The sequence below is a fragment of the Delphinapterus leucas genome, chromosome 9 (genome assembly GCF_059928025.1).
Source record: "Delphinapterus leucas isolate spDelLeu-1000000601 "Yukka" chromosome 9, BTC_Dleu_Yukka2, whole genome shotgun sequence".
In the NCBI taxonomy this organism is placed as follows: domain Eukaryota; kingdom Metazoa; phylum Chordata; class Mammalia; order Artiodactyla; family Monodontidae; genus Delphinapterus; species Delphinapterus leucas.
The window spans coordinates 37132467-37150306 of record NC_143137.1 but is presented as its reverse complement, the minus strand read 5'-3'; the positions used below and the strand labels follow the sequence as shown (position 1 = coordinate 37150306).

The 17840-nt window shown below is 40.2% G+C and overlaps 1 protein-coding gene across 15 annotated transcripts in view; it reads right to left on the bottom strand.

The window, feature by feature from the left end:
• Nucleotides 1-17840, bottom strand: part of DOCK4 (dedicator of cytokinesis 4) — a 480689-nt gene that overhangs the window by 234770 nt on the left and 228079 nt on the right. For 14 of the 15 annotated variants that reach the window (XM_089917502.1, XM_089917504.1, XM_089917506.1 and 11 more), the window contains one exon: nt 11167-11318. In XM_089917502.1, the coding sequence (XP_089773628.1) occupies nt 11167-11318 (152 nt within the window). Of the gene's footprint in view, nt 1-11166; nt 11319-17840 lie in introns of those variants that run through there. The other variant, XM_089917516.1, reaches the window with a different exon arrangement.

Here is a 17840-nt window from a genome sequence, read left to right as displayed (position 1 = left end):
GGAAGCTATCGTTGTAATGTCTTTAATTCTCCTCCTCCTGCTAGATTCCCAGTCTCAGTTTTCTCCAACTGTGATGTGTCAGACTCCAACTCTACCACCTGATACCTCTTTTCTGAGCACACCTGGCAAAAGCTGTCTAACTGGGGAGCCAGGATTCACCACCAATTTCAGATGTCTCCTTTGGAGGTCCCGTCCCGCACTCAGCAGTTCCATTTTTCATCACTAACTCACTTCCTATCACATTTTTGCTCAAAGGCTGCTGACCTTGTTCCTGCAACTCACTTTCAGCCCTGAACTCCCTTTCATTCTCTCTTTTGCTCTCCAGCAGCAGCTCATCTTGTTTCCCCACTTTCCTTATAAAAGATCAAGGCCACAGACCCAGTCCCTGTTTTCCATTTCAATATCTTACACCCATTTCAGCGCCCTCCCTCCCTCCCTCCCACATTAGAAGAAGAAGGGACCTTCCTCCTTCTCGAAATAGCTGCCTTCACATGTGTCCTGGATCCCTTCTGCCATCTGCTCCAGGAGTCACCTTTGGGTCTCCAGCAGGGCCTCACGCTGCTCGCACACAACTGTTACTCCTGTGCACTTGTGTGACGTGTGAATGAATGAACAAGGGAGTGGTGAGTGGTTTCCTCACCTTTGGGAGGACAAATCTCTACGTTTTTTTTATTATTTTTTAAAAATTTTATTTAAGTATAGTTGGGTTGAGTTATAATGTTGTGTTAATTTCTGCTGTACATCAAAGTGACTCAGTTATACATATATACATTCTTTTTCATTAGGGTTTATCACAGGATATTGAATACCGTTCCCTGTGTTATACAGTAGGATCTCGTTTTTTAGGACAAACCTTTATTAATTCAGAGTTTTGGGGAAGCTGGTCCTTATACAGACACAGGATTTTGCTTAAGCGTGTAAGGTATTCCCTCTCACAGAACATTAATCTTCTAAAAGTTGCCTATTTTGTTTTATATATGAGTCAAAGCTTATGGTTTAAAGATAATACTATTGTAATATATGTGTTATTATAATACTGAATGCCCTAGACCTTCAGAAAACATTCCTGTCAAGTTCTGCCAAAAACATTATCAAAAATATCATTGTCAGTTCAAAGGAACCCAGGATTATTATTCAAGGCAGAATGGAATCCAAACCATGTATGGGGCTAGTGACTAGACCAGATTAATAAACCCGTCTTCTTTCGAAGAGATTGAAAAAAATGCCTGCCCTCATGGCTTTCCTGCCCACGTGCATAAAACATTGATAATTTTAAGGAGGTAATTCATTAACCATACATACTATATGCTAAAAGGTAAAGCAAGCACCCATAGACCTGTCACAAGGAATTCACAACCATTCAATTCTGTCACACCGCTCCGCCTATCCCTTTGCTCTTTCTTTGTTTTTCTCTCTTTTTTTTTTCCTGTTGCTAAAGTGTTTTAAAGCAAATCATATCCCTGATGCCATTCGACCTGTTTACTAGTCTCTCTAAATCTTATATAACTATAATAACACATACCTTAAAAATTAATAATAATTCCTTAGACTGTATGATTTCTTTAAGAATTCAAGACCAAACGCCACATATCATTTCCGGTTATGTTAAAGGGCAGTTCCCGTTTTCAGTCATCATCATCATAGCTTATAATTACTGACCAATGACCCGGTGTCAAGCATTAGACTAAAAAGTGTATGCATTATCTCATGTAATCCTCAATCCCATGAGAGAAGTACCATTATTATCCTCTTTTAGCAGATAAATTACAGACATAAGAGACATGAATTAATTTGCCCAGGCTGACGTAGCTACTGAATGGCAATGGCAGATCCTCTGACTCTAGAGCCTGGCCACTTATATGCCATAGAGTGGTATCTGCACAAGATAACAAGATCTGAGTCTTGAGGATGGAGAGAAATTCAGATATAGTCCAGAAAGAGTTCATATAAAAAAAAATATCTGTGCCTCACCAATAATATTCAGTACTTTTTCTTAAATGACAGAACTGGAATATACTAAAAAAGAAGGTAATTTTAGGCAATATAAAATTTATATGGAAATGAAGCATTTAATGAAAATGGAGAGTTTAACTGTGCGATGATAGAAAAAGCACATAACTTCAGTCAAGTATGTGAATAAGGTACCAGCAAGAAAGTCAACTTTATCTGAACTTAATTACTATGAAAAGCCTTTTTGTATTTAATCACCAGGATAAGACTTTTTAGAGAAGTACTACTCTGTGCTATTTTCTCAAATAAAAGCCCATGCCAACAGCTTACACGTATATAAGCAGCCCTATACTAGGCTGAGGGCTCACTGGTGGAACTTAGGTCCTATTAAATATATCCTCTGATGAGAATGAAATACGGTAACAGATTAGTCCTGAAACTTAGAATATAGCACTAACCAAAGTACTGAAAGTTATAAGGGAAATAGTCAACAAGTGGACTATGTCATTTTCATTGGCCCATGTAACTTATACTCTATTGTAGATTAACTGACATATTAATATGTCAACACAGGAAAGATAAGAATACACACATCCACAGCTGCACAGACTATGAAAAACATAAATGCTACGACTATTTCTATCACCAAATAGTACAACATCCAATTTTAAACGCAAGCTGAAAGAAACATTTGTAGCATAAGATGCCAAGTACAAGCAGACCTCATTTGATTGTGCTTCGCTTTATTGCACTTCGCAGATATTGCATTTTTTACAAATTGAAGGTCTGTGACAAACCTGTGAAGAGCAAGTCTATCGGCGCCCGTTTTCCAACATTTGCTCATTTCAGGTCTCTGTGTCAGGTTTTCGTAATTCTAGCAATATTTCAGACGTTTTCATTATTATTATATTTGTCATAGTGACCCATGATCGGTGATCTCTGATGTTACCACTGCAATTCTTTTGGGGCATCTCGAACTGCGCCCATACAAGTTGGGTGTATGATCTGACTGCTCCACCATCATGAGATGTTCCTCATCTCTCTCCCTCTCCTAAGGCCTCCCTGTCCTCTGAGATACAATAATACTGAAATAAGGACAATTAATAACCCTACAATGGCCTCCAAGCATTCAAATGAAAGGAAGAGCCGCATGTTTTTCACTTTAACTCAAAAGCTAGAAACGATTAAGCTTCATGAGGAAGGTATGTGGAAAGCTGAGACAGGCTGAAAGCTAGGCCTCTCACACCAGTTAGCCAAGTTGTGACTGCACAAAGGGAAAGTTCTTGAAGGAAATGAAAAGTGCTACTCCAGTGAACACATGAAAGGTAAAGAGCACAACAGCTTTATTGATGATATGGAGAAAATTTTAGTGGTCTGGACAGAGATCAAACCAGCCACAACATTCCCTTCAGCCAAAGTCAGATCCAGAGAAAGGCCCTAACTCTCATCAATTCTCTGAAGGCTGAGAGAGGTGAGAAAGTTGCAGAAGAAATGTTTGAAGCTAGCGGAGGTTGGTTCATGGGGTTTAAGGCAAGAAGCCATCTCCATAACATCAAAGTGCCAGGTGAAGCAGCAAGTGCTGATGTAGAAGCTGCAACAAGTTATCCAGAAGATCTAGTTAAGGTAATCCATGAAGGTGGCCACACCAAACAACAGATTTTCAAGGTAGACACAACAGCCTTATATCATAAGAAGACGCCATCTAGGACTTTCATAGCTGAAGAGGAGAAGTCAGTGCCTGGCTTCAAAACTTCAAAGGACAGGCTGACTCTCCTATTTGAGGCTAATGCAGCTGGTGACTTTAAGTTGAAGCCAATGCTTGTCTACCATTCTGAAAATTGTAGAGCCTTTAAGAACGATGCTAAATCTACTATGCCTATGCTCTATAAATGATACAACAAAGCCTGGATGACATCATATCTGTTTACAATATGGTTTACTGAATATTTTAAGGCCACTGTTGAGACCTAGTATCCTGGAAAAAGAGATTCCTTTTAAAATAGTACTGTTCATTGACAATGTACCTGGTCACCTAAGATCTCCGATGGAGAGGTACAACAAGACTCATGCTGTTTTCATGCCTGCTAACACAACAGCCATTCTGCAGCTCATGGATCAAGGAGTCATTTCGACTTTCAAGTCTTACTATTTAAGAAATACAATTTGTAAGGCTATAGCTGCCATAGATAGTGATTCCTCTTGTGGATCTGGGCAAACTCAATTGAAAGCCTCTGAAAGGATTCATCGTTCAAGATGCCATTAAGAAAACACTTGTGCTTCATGGGAAGATGTCTAAATAACATTAACAGGAGCTTGGAAGAAGTTGATTCCAACCCTCATGGATGAGTTTGAGGAGCTCAAGGCTTCAGTGGAGGAAGTAACTGTAGATGTGGTAGACACAGCAAGAGAACTGGAATTAGAAGTGGAGACTGAAGATGTGACTGAATGGCTGCAATCTCATATTTAACCTCGAAAGGATGAGAAGTGGCTTCTTAAGGATGAACAATGAAAGTGGTTTCTTGAGATGAAATCTACTCCTGGTGAAGATGCTGTGAAGATGGTTGAAATGACAACAAAGGATGTATAATATTATATGAACTTAGTTGATAAGGCAGGGTTTAAGAGGACTGACTCCCATTTTTTAAAGAAGTTCTGCTGTGGGTAAAATGCTATCAAACAGCACTGCATGCTACAGAGAGATCGTTCATGGAAAAAAAGAGTCAACTGATGCAGCAAATTTCACTGATGTCTTAGTTGAAGAAACTGTCACAGCCACCCCAGCCTTCAGTGACGACCACCCTCATCAGTCAGCACCATCAATATGTCTTGCTGGTGGCAAGACACTCCACCAGCAAAAAAGATGAGGGCTCAGATGACGGTTAGCATTTTTTAGCAATAAAGTTTTGTTTTGTTTTTTTGCGGTACGCGGGCCTCTCACTGCTGTGGCCTCTCCCATTGTGGAGCACAAGCTCCGGACGCGCAGGCTCAACGACCATGGCTCATAGACCCAGCCGCTCCGCGGCATGTGGGATCTTCCCGGACCGCGGCACGAACCCGTGTCCCCTGCATTGGCAGGTGGACTCTCAACCACTGCGCCACCAGGGAAGCCCAACAATAAAGTATTTTTTGATTAAGATATGCATGTTTTTTCAGACACAAAGACTATAGTATAGTGTAAACATAACTTTTGTATGCACCAGGAAACCAAAAAATTCCTGTGACTTGCTTTATTGTGATACTCACTTTATTTCAGTTGTCTGGAACCAAACCTGTGGTTTGATTTCTTTATACAAATACCCTCTCCCCTGAGGGGATACAAATCCCCTCTCCCAGTCCTATACCCCAGTTTATGCACATCCACTCTCTGCCCTTTCGCCCTTTCTCCAGTCCTTGGCTGATCTTCCCACCTGCAATTTCAAGCTTGTTTCCTGATGTCTTCTAAGGGACCTTGATCCAGCAATGACCTCCCCTCTCCCATGAGGGTAACCTCTTCCAGGTTACTGGATCCTTCCTGTCAATTCTTAATAAGCTCAAGCCTCTTCCACTTCAGTTTCTTAAAAAAACAAAAGGAAAAACCCTCAACAGACCCCTTGCTATACACTGGTGAGTAAAACATTGGTTGCGGAAGAAAACAGATTACTATTAATATCGAAGTTTATGAGAATGGGTATAGAAAAGTGATTAAGAACAGTGATGCCTGATCAGACTGCATGTTAAAATACAACTCCACTATATACCAGCTGTGTGGCCTTGGGCAAGTTATTAATCGCTATGTGCCTCACTTTCCCCATCTATAAAAAATGGGGATATAGTCAGCCTTCCGTATCTGTAGGTACTGCATCCGCAGATTCAATCAACTGCAGATAGAAAATACTCAGGAAAAAATATTCCAGAAAGTTTCAAAGAGCAACTATTTAAATAGTATTTATATTTTATTAGGTATTATAAGTAATTTAGAGATGATTAAAAGTATATGGGAGGATGTGTGCATGTTATATGCAAATACTATGCCATTTTATGTAAGGAACTTGAGTATCTGTGGATTTTGGTACCTGAGGGAGGTCCTGAACCAATTCCCCACGGATACCAAGCGAAGACTGTATTAATATTACCTACCCCGTAAGGTTGTTACAAGGGATAAATAAGTTAATATTTATTAAACAGCTTAGAACAGTGTCTGGCACATGGTTGTGTTATATGGCATATGTGTTAGTTAAATAAACTGAATAGAACTGAATAAAATGAAATTACAGATGCTATCTAGAGAAATGATTCCCTGACTCTTCTAGCTATACCCTTACAGCTTGGAGAAATTATAAACTTTCAACCAGATAGATGCTCTCTAAAAATATTTTACTCATATAAAACTTAATTTGGCAAACATTTTTTTTAACTAAGAAATTATCTTTTATGGTGAGAAATCATGTCAAAGACTGTGCAAAACTCACTCAAATAAACTAACGTATGTTATTTCTGATGATAATTGAGTCCAAAGTAGCTGTACCTGCCAGGGGCTCTGTCTGGGCAGATGCTGTTACATGAACAAATGAGGAAGGAAAAAAGGAAAAGAAGTACAGGGTAGGTGTATGTTAGCAAGATGCTGTCAGAATATGCCTGCATCTTTCTGGTACAGTAACAGGTGTCTGCAACATGCATCAGAGGCTTAATATTCTAGGTCACCTTCAGGCAGAAGCTGTTTCGAATAATATTAATGGGCTTTCTAAACACAGCTCAACATCAATGACTAATTGTTTTAAGTCTCTGTCAGAAAACGTACCCTTCCTGGTACTGAGGAAATACCATGTGCTTCATTTCTCCACACAGTGAACTAGAGGGGGTAATTTTCATGTGTTGACTTTTTTGCATTTGCATTTGACATCTCCAAGTACTGAATCTTTTGCATTTGACATCTCCAAGTACTGAATCTAAGATTCTGATCACTGGCACACAGTAAGAGTTGAGGCTTTTTTGCTATTCTTAAAGTATCTTGAGAAGGACTCAATTTGAAAAGCCAATTTCTATAGCATAGGATATTTCGGAGGCCCTATATTAGTTTCAGTGTTATCACTATCAATAATTTATAACAACTTATTATTAGGGCTATCAGTCTCTGAAGATCTCTCTCTGGGCAATAAAATCCTGCTCAATGATGGAAATGTTCAGACAAATATTGAAGCCCTTGAGGAGGAACGTGGCTGAGGCCAACGCAGGAAGGGGGTGTTCACAGGGCAAACTCTGGGGCCAGATCACTGGCTTGCAACTCTGTGCTTTGCCTCTTGCCAGTTTGTAAACTTAGGCAAGTTCCCTAACCTTTCTGTGCCTTGCTTCCTCACCTATACAATCAGTGCTGATAATATATTTAAAGCATTTAGAACAAAGTCTGGCAGGTGATTAGTGCTCAATAAAATCCTGGCTGTTTGCTTCTTAGAGGTGGTAAGTTAAATGAAAAAGTCCTAGCCAGTTGTCTGCCTTGTGAGAGGAATAAACATCTATCTTTCCTAAACAAGCTTCTACAGGGTTTGTACATGTTGGCCCCTCCACCTGTACCTGGACAAGGTAATTTCCTGTGATTAATGGTCAGGGCAACACCATAAAGGTTACACATAGATTGTATTTTATTTTCTGTAAATTACAGCACTAATGATTCTATTTAACAACAAACGCATTCCCTGAACTATACCATCTTTTGCCTAGTAAATGTTATGGTTTGGATTGGACTTCGAATGCTGAAAAAGAAATAAAAAACCAAATTATCCATTCTCTTCAACAAATAAATTATAAGGAATTTAAGAAGGAGAGGGAAAGGGAAACTACAGCTGCAGAGTGACTGGCAAACTTATCAGCCATGCAGTGGATGGACTTTATTTGGATCACGTAAATTACAAATTCCAAATTTGGAATCTGTAAAACAATATACATCAGTCAACAGCAGAACTCTGAATAGACTGGAAATGGATAGCTGATGATGTTAAGGGAATATTTATTTTGTGGGTGGCAATTTCTTTAGAGTACCTCTTTTTTTTTTTTTTTTTTTTTTGCGGTAGGCAGGCCTCTCACTGTCGTGGCCTCTCCCATTGCGGAGCACAGGCTCCAGACGCGCAGGCTCGGCGGCCATGGCTCACAGGCCCAGCCGCTCCGCGGCATGTGAGATCTTCCTGAACCGGGGCACAAACCCGTGTCCCCTGCATCGGCAGGCGGACTCTCAACCACTGCGCCACCAGGGAAGCCCTTTTGTTTTTTTTTAAACAGAGAGGTACACCCTGTAATATTTACATATGAAAATTTGATGTCTGGGATTTGCCTCCGATAAGCTGGGGGCAAAGAGGAGGACTAGAAAGGGATGTGGTTAAAACAAGATCAGCCCTGAGTCAATCACTCTTGTCACTGGTGGCAGGTCCATGAAACTTCACGATACTATTTTACTTTTTTATACATCTGAAATTTTCTAAAATAGAAGTTTAAAAAAGTAATACGAGTTGATTTTAAAACACCCCCACATCCCACACTGCATTCATTGTTGCACATAAGAAGAAACACAACAATGCCTCAAAAATCATATCTTGCATTTCTAATACCTTTTTCTGTGAAGATGCAAATACTTTACACTCATCAGCTATGCCAGAAGCAGTGAGGGAAGCAAGACTTGTCACCAGTTTCAAGATGAAGGAAAAGACAGAGGTAGGTGAAAGGATCAGGGCAGCAGCAGTCAACTGCAGAGACAAGAAGCAAGCCCAGTCCTCAGATCTGTGCATCCTAAGGCCTCTTCAAAAGGTAATGGTGACACCACCCTGTGCAGTGTGAATCCGAGCTACTCCCTAAAAGAATAATCGCTGCGCTGTCTGAGGCCTCAGAGATCAAGAAAAGAAATCTGAGATGGTTCCAAACACCTAGTAAGCGGCTGTTTTCACTCTTACTCATTCTTTTGTCAATCACCTTTATAGTGATTATGAGTTTGGGAGGTGAGAGCCGATGGCCAAACTCAGTGAGTAGAAGCAGGGGAGAGATTCAGGCTCGATTTCTCCTAGGGTCATTCTGCATCAGGTGTGTGGGACAGAGGGAAAGGGAGATGGGAGGGAGAAGGGAAGCAAGAGGGGAGGGGGAGAGGGTGGAGGGGAAAAAACCGGGAGGGGGAAGAAGGGAGGGCAGAGGAGGGAGGCAGGCATATAAGGCAGCCCAACCACACCCAGAGCGGGTAAAAGGCCCAGCTCCCGGCCTGAACCTAGGGACCACAAAAACAATATTTTAGGGTTTCTGTAGCCAGGTTATTTTCCTACTTTCACCAAGTAAGTAGGAATAAAAGAAAGGGAATTCTGTCGATCAAAACCTAAAAGAACATGTTAGAAAATCTGAAAATGTTTGTAACAAGACAAAACTGAAAGACCAGCTAATATTAATCCTACATAAATGCAATTTGAGTGGCAAAGGGGAATGTATATTCCTCAAAAACTTTAGCTGAAAAGGAATGAGCAAAAGAGTGACCTCATTTCTCCCTGTTACAATCCATAACAAACAACAGCTTGTTAAATATTTTAGAGACCATACATTATACAGACAATGTTATGAAGACTTTGGTTAAACTACACTACCTGGAAACCAAGCTTTCTAACACACACTTCAATATGTAAGCAGGCATTATCTCTAAATAATCTTTCACATGTCTAAAGCCAGTGCTAAGCTGTAACTTGAATCCTTTTCTCAGGCCTTTATCTTCCTTTTTTAGTGGTGTTGATTTCGGAAGGGTTTTTTAACTCACTGATTCATTTTCTCCAACAGTATATAAAGTCGATTTTGAAACTGAATTACCATTGTTATTTCCACACCTCATAAACCCTGTCCTTGCTGCACAAAACCACCACCTTTAAATTCTATGAACACAGGACTTCCCTGGTGGCGCAGTGGTTAAGAATCCGCCAGCCAATGCAGGGGACACGGGTTCGAGCCCTGGTCCGGGATGATCCCACATGCCGCGGAGCAACTAAGCCCGTGCTCCACAACTACTAAGCCTGCGCTCTAGAGCCCACGAACCACAACTACTGAGCCCACGTGCCACAACTACTGAAGCCCGAGCGCCTAGAGCTTGTGCTCTGCAACAAGAGAAGCCCGTGCACTGCAATGAAGAGTAGCCCCCGCTCGCTGCAACCAGAGAAAGCCCGCACGCAGCAACAAAGACCCAATGCAGCCAAAAATAAATAAAATTTTAAAAATTAAAAAATTCTATGGACACAGGCCACTGTCAAGAAATAGAAAGTACACTTTCTAGTAGGTAATGAATAACATATAAGTTAATTCACCAAAGATTTTATGGCTATAAATGCACTAAAAATAAACTTCACACATATTTCTTAGAAAAAGATTTTTTTTACCAGAAAATACTCCAAGATTATTTTATATTTACAAAACAATATACGTGGCTCATTGTTGCTTAAAATTGTCAACATTCATTTTAGTAAGTATTATTTCTTTAAAGTGTGGTACAATTGGGTCATTATGTGTAATTTGTGGTACGATTTTAATTCTAAATTCAAATTTAAACATTTTAGTGTAAAAGATGGTGTGGATTGTGCTCAACTTTAAGACTTAAAAAATTTTAAACATAAAAGAAGTCTCAGAAAAAGTTGAGACCTTTGGATAACAACCAAAACGTCCATTGTAAGTTTCTCCTAAAGTTTGAAAACTTGCCATAAGGGAACCACAACAGGTAAGACAGAGAAAGAAGAAAAATGTAGGTGAAAATTGTTTATTTCCCAGCTCTGAAACTCTCATGGGAAGGTTTCCAAGTACTTAGTTGTCTCTCAGTATCATTTGACGCAGACAGGGTAAGAATAATATAATTGCTTACTGAAAATTTGAAAAATACAATGTATTGAACTTGATAAACAAACTTCAGACTTTAGAGATATTATGTCCTCCTTGCATTATTAATACAAAATAACTCCAATAACAGACCTGATATCAATGACATACTTTCATTTAATAATAATTATGGTTCCACAGCCCTTTTGAGTTTTTCAAAAAACATTTGCATGCATCATTTCATCTAATTTTTGGGGAAACTCCCAGAAGTTAGGCAGCTTAGAAATTCACAGAGTTCTACAGATGAGAAAACAGCCTGATAGAGGAAAAATGTACAAGGTCATATATCCTGAAGCCTGCCAGTTGCAAACATCCACAATTCCAACATTAAGAAGTTCAAGTCATATCTCCACATGCAGTTACCTGATTGGTCGATTCTCTTTACTGTCAAAGAGTGAAAAGATGACCTCAAGCTCCTCTCCCAGGTTGGAACACATGAGGCTTTTCATCTGCACAAAGAGGTGATGACTGCTGGCCTGCACTGGGGTATCTTTCTTCCGATGTCGATGCTCCATCTGAATGACACCCCCCCAAAAAACATGATCAGCATGGACCGAATTAGATAATGGAACCCAACAAGCTAGTTAGCTATGGTGTGATTATGCTGTCCTGTGCTTTCTGTTGTTGTTGTTGTTGTGTATTTGGTATCTAGTTGGATGTTAAATTCCAAATTTTCTCCCAACTACTAAAATAAAAAACTGAAGTTTGCAGACCATCAAGGAATCCTGCTTTAAGATTTGTTTCTTAATCATTAATGTTAAAATGATATCAACTCACTGAGTGGATTCAGGCAGTGTGAAGTTCAAAGGATGCTATCGGTCCCTCATCAACTCCCAGGGTGAGAACAAATTATTAGCCATCTTTTAAAAATCAGACTAAATTGTATCTAGCTGATCATTTTGCTGAACAACGTAGCTATGACTTCACATTTCTCATAATTAAAAATTCTTTTAAAGCATGCTAAATTTCAAACTTGTGGTAGTTTTCTGAGGCTGGCAGTATCAAATGATATTCAATCACTAGAGCAAGAAAATGTTTCTAACTTGCTGCGGAGCTACAGGGAAGCAGACCTAAGAAAGCCAGTGAGGGGTCTAAAGGCAGGAACAGAGTCTGTGTCCATCTCTTATTTCCGTCCTTAATACAGCTAGCCTAGGCTATACTTGGGAGGCGGGACCGGAAGTAAGAGTTCCCACAAGTTGAGGAAGGAAAGGAATCACCCATGGTTCCAGGGGTAAGGAGAACATGAGAATGCTCATTTAGTCAACATATACTTGTTACGTATCTATTATGAGCCCAGCACTGGGAATGCAATGATGCGTAAACACAGAAACAGCCTGCCTTCATAGAGCTTTCCTACTCGGGGGAGCAGACATCAACAAAATTGTCCCACAAACGGATAGAAAACTACAACTGTGATGAATGCAGAATTTGACTTGTGTCTGGGCAGTCAGAGAAGGTTTCTTGGGAAAATGACACTTTAGCTGAGAGTGAAAGAGTGAGCAGGAGTTATGAACCATCTAGGACAGTACTTCTCAAACTACCTGTAGTGAAGGACCAGGTTGGTTTTTCTGCCTAACCTACCGCAGATTGATATTTTCATAAAATATCAAAAATGCCATGGATATGTCAAAATGTTATAAAGGTTTCTAAACGTTTACTCGCCATTTTTGTACTTGGGCCAGTTACAAGCAGTACACGGCCCAGCTAGTTCTTGGACCACAGTGTGAGCAGAACTGACTCAGGGTAAGAGCACAGGGAAAACATACAGAAAGGCTGTGAATTAACAGAACAGGTGCTAAGAATGTGTAAGCGTATTGCTTTCATAACACAGACTACTAAAGAGGCTACTTCTTGTGGATCACTTGACAATTAAAAAAATATATTAATAGCTCAGGGATTAACTCCAAAGGAGTCATATCCTTTGTTGAGGTTAAGGTACAGAACTCTATGTCTACATTAGCCATCTTTTTATGTTTCTAAGTATAGTTCAATAACTAATGACTAACTAAGATTTGAATGCAAAAAAATGCCATGTACAATTATAGATGCAACAGCATAAAATCACCAGAATTTTTTCATGCTTTTATTTTTTAAGTTGAACCACTTGAAAAGTAGACAGCTAAAAAAATGCAATTAACCAAGTGCATCTATAATTATTGTATACTCAGCAGGTACACTGGACACGCCTCTGTGAAAGTGAAGAGTAAGTGCATTTTCTTTTAAAGTTGACCTCAGCATTGCGGTATGTGTTGGCCATAATTACTAGAAAAGGCTTTCTGCAGAGAAATATTCTAACTAGAAAAAAAGCATAATTCTGTCTTTTTTTTCTATGAGGGTTGCTCTATTTTGGGCTTTAAAAATCCTTTATAACAGGGCAAAGGAAACATAATGCATTCATAAAACTACATCTCTTTAACTTCTCAAGCTTTTTATTTTCTGAAGTTGCTAACTTATTTACTGATTTACTTAAAAGTTCAGGGTAACAATGCGCAAACTGCTATGAAGAAATGAATAACTACTAAAGGGGCTAGAGCTGAAAAAACAGATATAAAAACATTATGAATAGAACAGACCTCAAAGAGATGTCTGGTCTTTACTTCAAACAGTGCAAAGTTCCCAGCATCATTCATGACATTCACTAAAAACTGAGGAGAAAAATTAGCTCCCTTATTCCTGCAAAGAATCCAATCTATCTAGATCAGTGGTTCTCAACCTTGGCTGCACTTTAGAATCACCAAGAGAGCTTTTAAAAAATACTTATGCCCAGGTCCCATCCCAGAACAATTAAATTAGAATTTCTAGGGGATGGGGGTCTGGACAGTGGTAGTTTTAAAAGCTCCCCAGGCGATTCTAATGTGCAATGAGGGCTGAGAATAACTGACTGAAATCATGTGCAGAGAGGTGCAAATCCTAGAAGAGTGAAAAATGTATTGTTGCATCTCTTGTATAATTACTGCCTTGGTCTTTGCACACATGCTAGTAATAAGCCCACTTAATTCTACCCTTTGTACGTGTGACATGGGCCGTCACAAATGGCACTGAAATCTCCTCTCTTCCTCACCCACCATCCTTCCATGCCTGAGACAGATTTGAACTTACATAGGTTAGGATGTCTTGTTTATCTTTTGGTAATTCACTACTTTTGGGAACTGCTAAAAAATCTCTCTGTGAATATATTATTGCAGTAGAAAAATTTAAAAGGTGTGTCCACACTTCAAGAACTATGGTTTGGTAGTTATAACACATAGACAAAAATCCATCTCTGAAATAATTTATGGTTACAAAGGCACCTAGCAGTGACTCTAAATGTGCTTACAGTTTAACTAGACTTTTGATTAGGAAAAGAAACAGATGCATTCCGAAGATTTATTAAAGTGATACAAATTATTAACCCTCACTAATGCATTAATTACTGGGTGAATGGTCCACACCAGGGTTCACACCTTCAGCACTCCTGACAATTTGGGCTGGTAATTTCTCTGTCGTGGGGCTGTCCTGGGCTTGGTAGGATGTTTAACGTCTTTTTCTGGCATCTACTCTCCAGATACCAGTAGTACCTCTCCCCACTCCCCACCATCCCCAATTGTGACAACCAAAAATGTCTCCGGACATTGCCAAATGTACCCTGTTCTCTGTTGGAGAACCACTGGCCTACCCACTAAGTATCACAAAGCAAGCAGCTAACCTAATCTTATTAAAACCAAGAAAGGTTCCTAAAAAGATACTCCTCATGCCCAAACAACCAGAGAACCCAGCCAATAAAGTCCTCTTTACTACAGAAGGATTGAGCTCTGGTTGTTGGCAGTAAACCATATGTTCCAACGGGACATATGTCAACACGGTGAGGTTTAGCGCATTTTACTGCTTAGATGAACAAAATCAGGTGAGAAAGATCTGCTAACAGAACTATCAAAAACCCAAAACAAGACATTTTTTTCCTAATGATGCAGTAGGGAGTTTGTAAGATGCAAACACCTGTGTTTCAAATATTACGGGGAGAAGACATAGTAAAGAAAGAGAAGTGGCAACAATTAATCCAGCATCCTGTGTTGGGGCATTTTGCCTCCATGCCATGATCCTTGATCTAGGAGTGACAATAAATCACCACCCCACTCCCACCTTCACCATAAGGGATTGGTGGTGGTGCCTGCCAACTCCCCCTGGCAAAGTCAATACAATCAGTCACGTTTAGGTTGCATAGAGAAAAGGGCCAGTGCTACAGAGAACCTGATTACTGCTGGGCCAGGACATAAATAGGAACTTGAAGCTGCCTTAAAGAAAAAACATGTCCTTCTGAAGCTTATAATCATTTGGGGTTCTCTTGGGCTATTGTCTTTGCTTTAGAAGCAGTAAAATGCAATCACTATGGAGGAGGAATTACAATTTCATGTAAAATTACAATGTTTTATTTTCCTCATCTGTCAAATGAAGACTGTGGACTAGGTTCTGAGCTATAAAATATGAAAAACCCCCTCCAATGGCAGTCCTTGCTAATCAATCACAGCCTGGAAGAGACCCCAGAATCTTATCAATATAACACTCCCAACAGCCACAACTAACAAATCGGAATGTTCAAAGAGATGAAATAAATTTCCCATCCCATATATGACATTAAGTAAAAAGAAGAGACATAAAATCACATGCATACAAAATCAAACTTGGGAAAATAAAACATATTTGTGACAGACACTGTTAGTTGCTTCTCAAATATTTGACATCCCTAGCTAAATATGGGGATGTGACTGTGTTCTGGCCAATGAAATGTAAGTGCAAGTATTGTGTGGTAGTTCCAGGAAGGCTCATTAAAATAGTTGAGTCAACTGAGAGAAATCTTTCTCCTTCTTAAAGCAGGAGAGCAAGGTCATGGCTAGAGTTCTTGCAGCTATGTTGTACTTTGAAGTATCCTTGATGATGGAGACTTTTTTGCTTCTGACACCATGAAACCACAAACAAGCCCAGGACTTCCTGCCTCTGGGCTTGCATACTGTAAGGGAGAAATAATTTCCATCATGTCTAAGCTTCTATTATTTACTTATTTCATTGAACACAGCCAAATCTAATCTTAAGATTTAGCACATAAGGCTGCCATTATTCTTGCCATCTTACCTCCTTAATAGGGATGAAATAAAGATGACAAAGGAATGAAAACTGACTGAATGCTTAGGTGCTTTGCAAACATTGTCTGTCAAAGAAAGGCATTTTACATGCATTTCTTATTTAACCTTCCTAACAAACATGGTTAGAATTATTTTTCCATTTAATAGACTAAGAAACTGAAGCTCTGAAAGATTTAGCAGTAAGTCCAAGATCAGAGAGCTGGTGGAAGGAAGAGATGAAATTTAAACCTAGTTTTTTGGATCTATGCCCATAGTCTTCTCATAATACCGTAGTAACATCAAAATCATTAAGTGATTGCTTATTAAGTGCAAATCACTGAACGAGATTATGTTGGACATAACAGAGGAAGTATCAATATAGGACATGGTGCCCACTCTGAAGAAACTTCAAATTGAGTGAGAGATTAAAACAAAAGTGAGAGACAAAATCTGATGCCCAACAGTTAAATAAACTATAATAAAAATGTCCCATTAGAGGATGTCGCTGACAAATCAATTCTAGAGATTTTGTTTGTTACATAAGCTAAGAGTTAGTGGTGACTTTTACTGCGAATATTCTCCTTGTGTGCCCTTCCTCCATCTCTGCCCTCCTCCCTCCAACCAACCTTCAACTGTGTTTTTGCTCTGGGCCTGATACCCTGCTTAGCACTGATGCCACAGAGGGGTGCGGCATGAAACATCACCCTCAAGAAGCTCAACGTAAAGCAAAGGAAATTCTCCACAGAAACGGAATTTATTCCAACGGAAATAATGAGCTGTAGATAATCTGAACAGATTGATGATGAAGGGGAAAACTGAAAGCGGTATTAAGAACTGCTTTCTCAAATCAGACATATGCCTGATGGATTTACTGATGATTTTTTCCACCACGTTTTTCAGATAATTTCAGGTCAAGAATAATCTGCAATGCTATGAAGAATACTCTAAGCTTGGGAAGCTATCCCCAGAGAGGTAGGATCTTCCAAAAAGGAGTCAGCTATTTTCCACAGTCACTCCTCCTTGGAACGTGGGGTAAGATGCAGTGGTAACTAGAGCAAAGCAAAGAAACGCCTGGGATACTGGCTTCTTTGATTTGAGGTTTTAAAATAGCTCAGTGAGTATCTAGAGATTAGGTAAAACTTTATACAAATATTAAGAATACGAGGCTAGGGGGGCTTCCCTGGTGGCGCAGTGGTTGAGAGTCCGCCTGCCGATGCAGGGGACACGGGTTTGTGCTCCGGTCTGGGAAGATCCCACATGCCGCAGAGTGGCTGGGTCTGTGAGCCATGGCCGCTGAGCCTGGGAGAGGCCATAAGGAGAGGCCCGTGTACCGCAAAGAAAAAAAAAAGAATATGAGGCTAGGGGCTTCCCTGGTGGGGCAGTGGTTAAGAATCCGCCTGCCAATGCAGGGGACACAGGTTCGAGCCCTGGTTCGGGAAGATCCCACATGCTGCGGAGCTACTAAGCCTGTGTGCCACAACTACCGAGCCTGCATTCTAGAGCCCGCAAGTCACAACTACTGAAGCCCATGTGCCTAGAGCCCGTGCTCTGCAACAAGAGCACCGCAACGAGAAGCCCACACACCGCAACGAAGAGTAGCCCCCGCTCACCGCAACTAGAGAAAGCCCGCGCACAGCAACCAAAACCCAACACAGCCAAAAAAAAAAAAAAAAAAAAACAAGGCAGATGGGACCAGACTTGGGGAACCTAGATGCCAAGTAAATAACTGGACTTCAACCTACCACGTAACTAGACAAAAAACTCAAGTCATGGGTGATGCCACAATGGGCAAGATGACCAAATATCTCAGGATTATTAACAAGCTTCAGCACATAGGGATGGCCTGGGGTTTGGGAGAGGTGGGGGATAAGTCTAGCATTTGGAGACCAAGGAAGGGATACTTTCAGGAGTCTGTGCATACAGTGATAGCAGGGCAGGGAG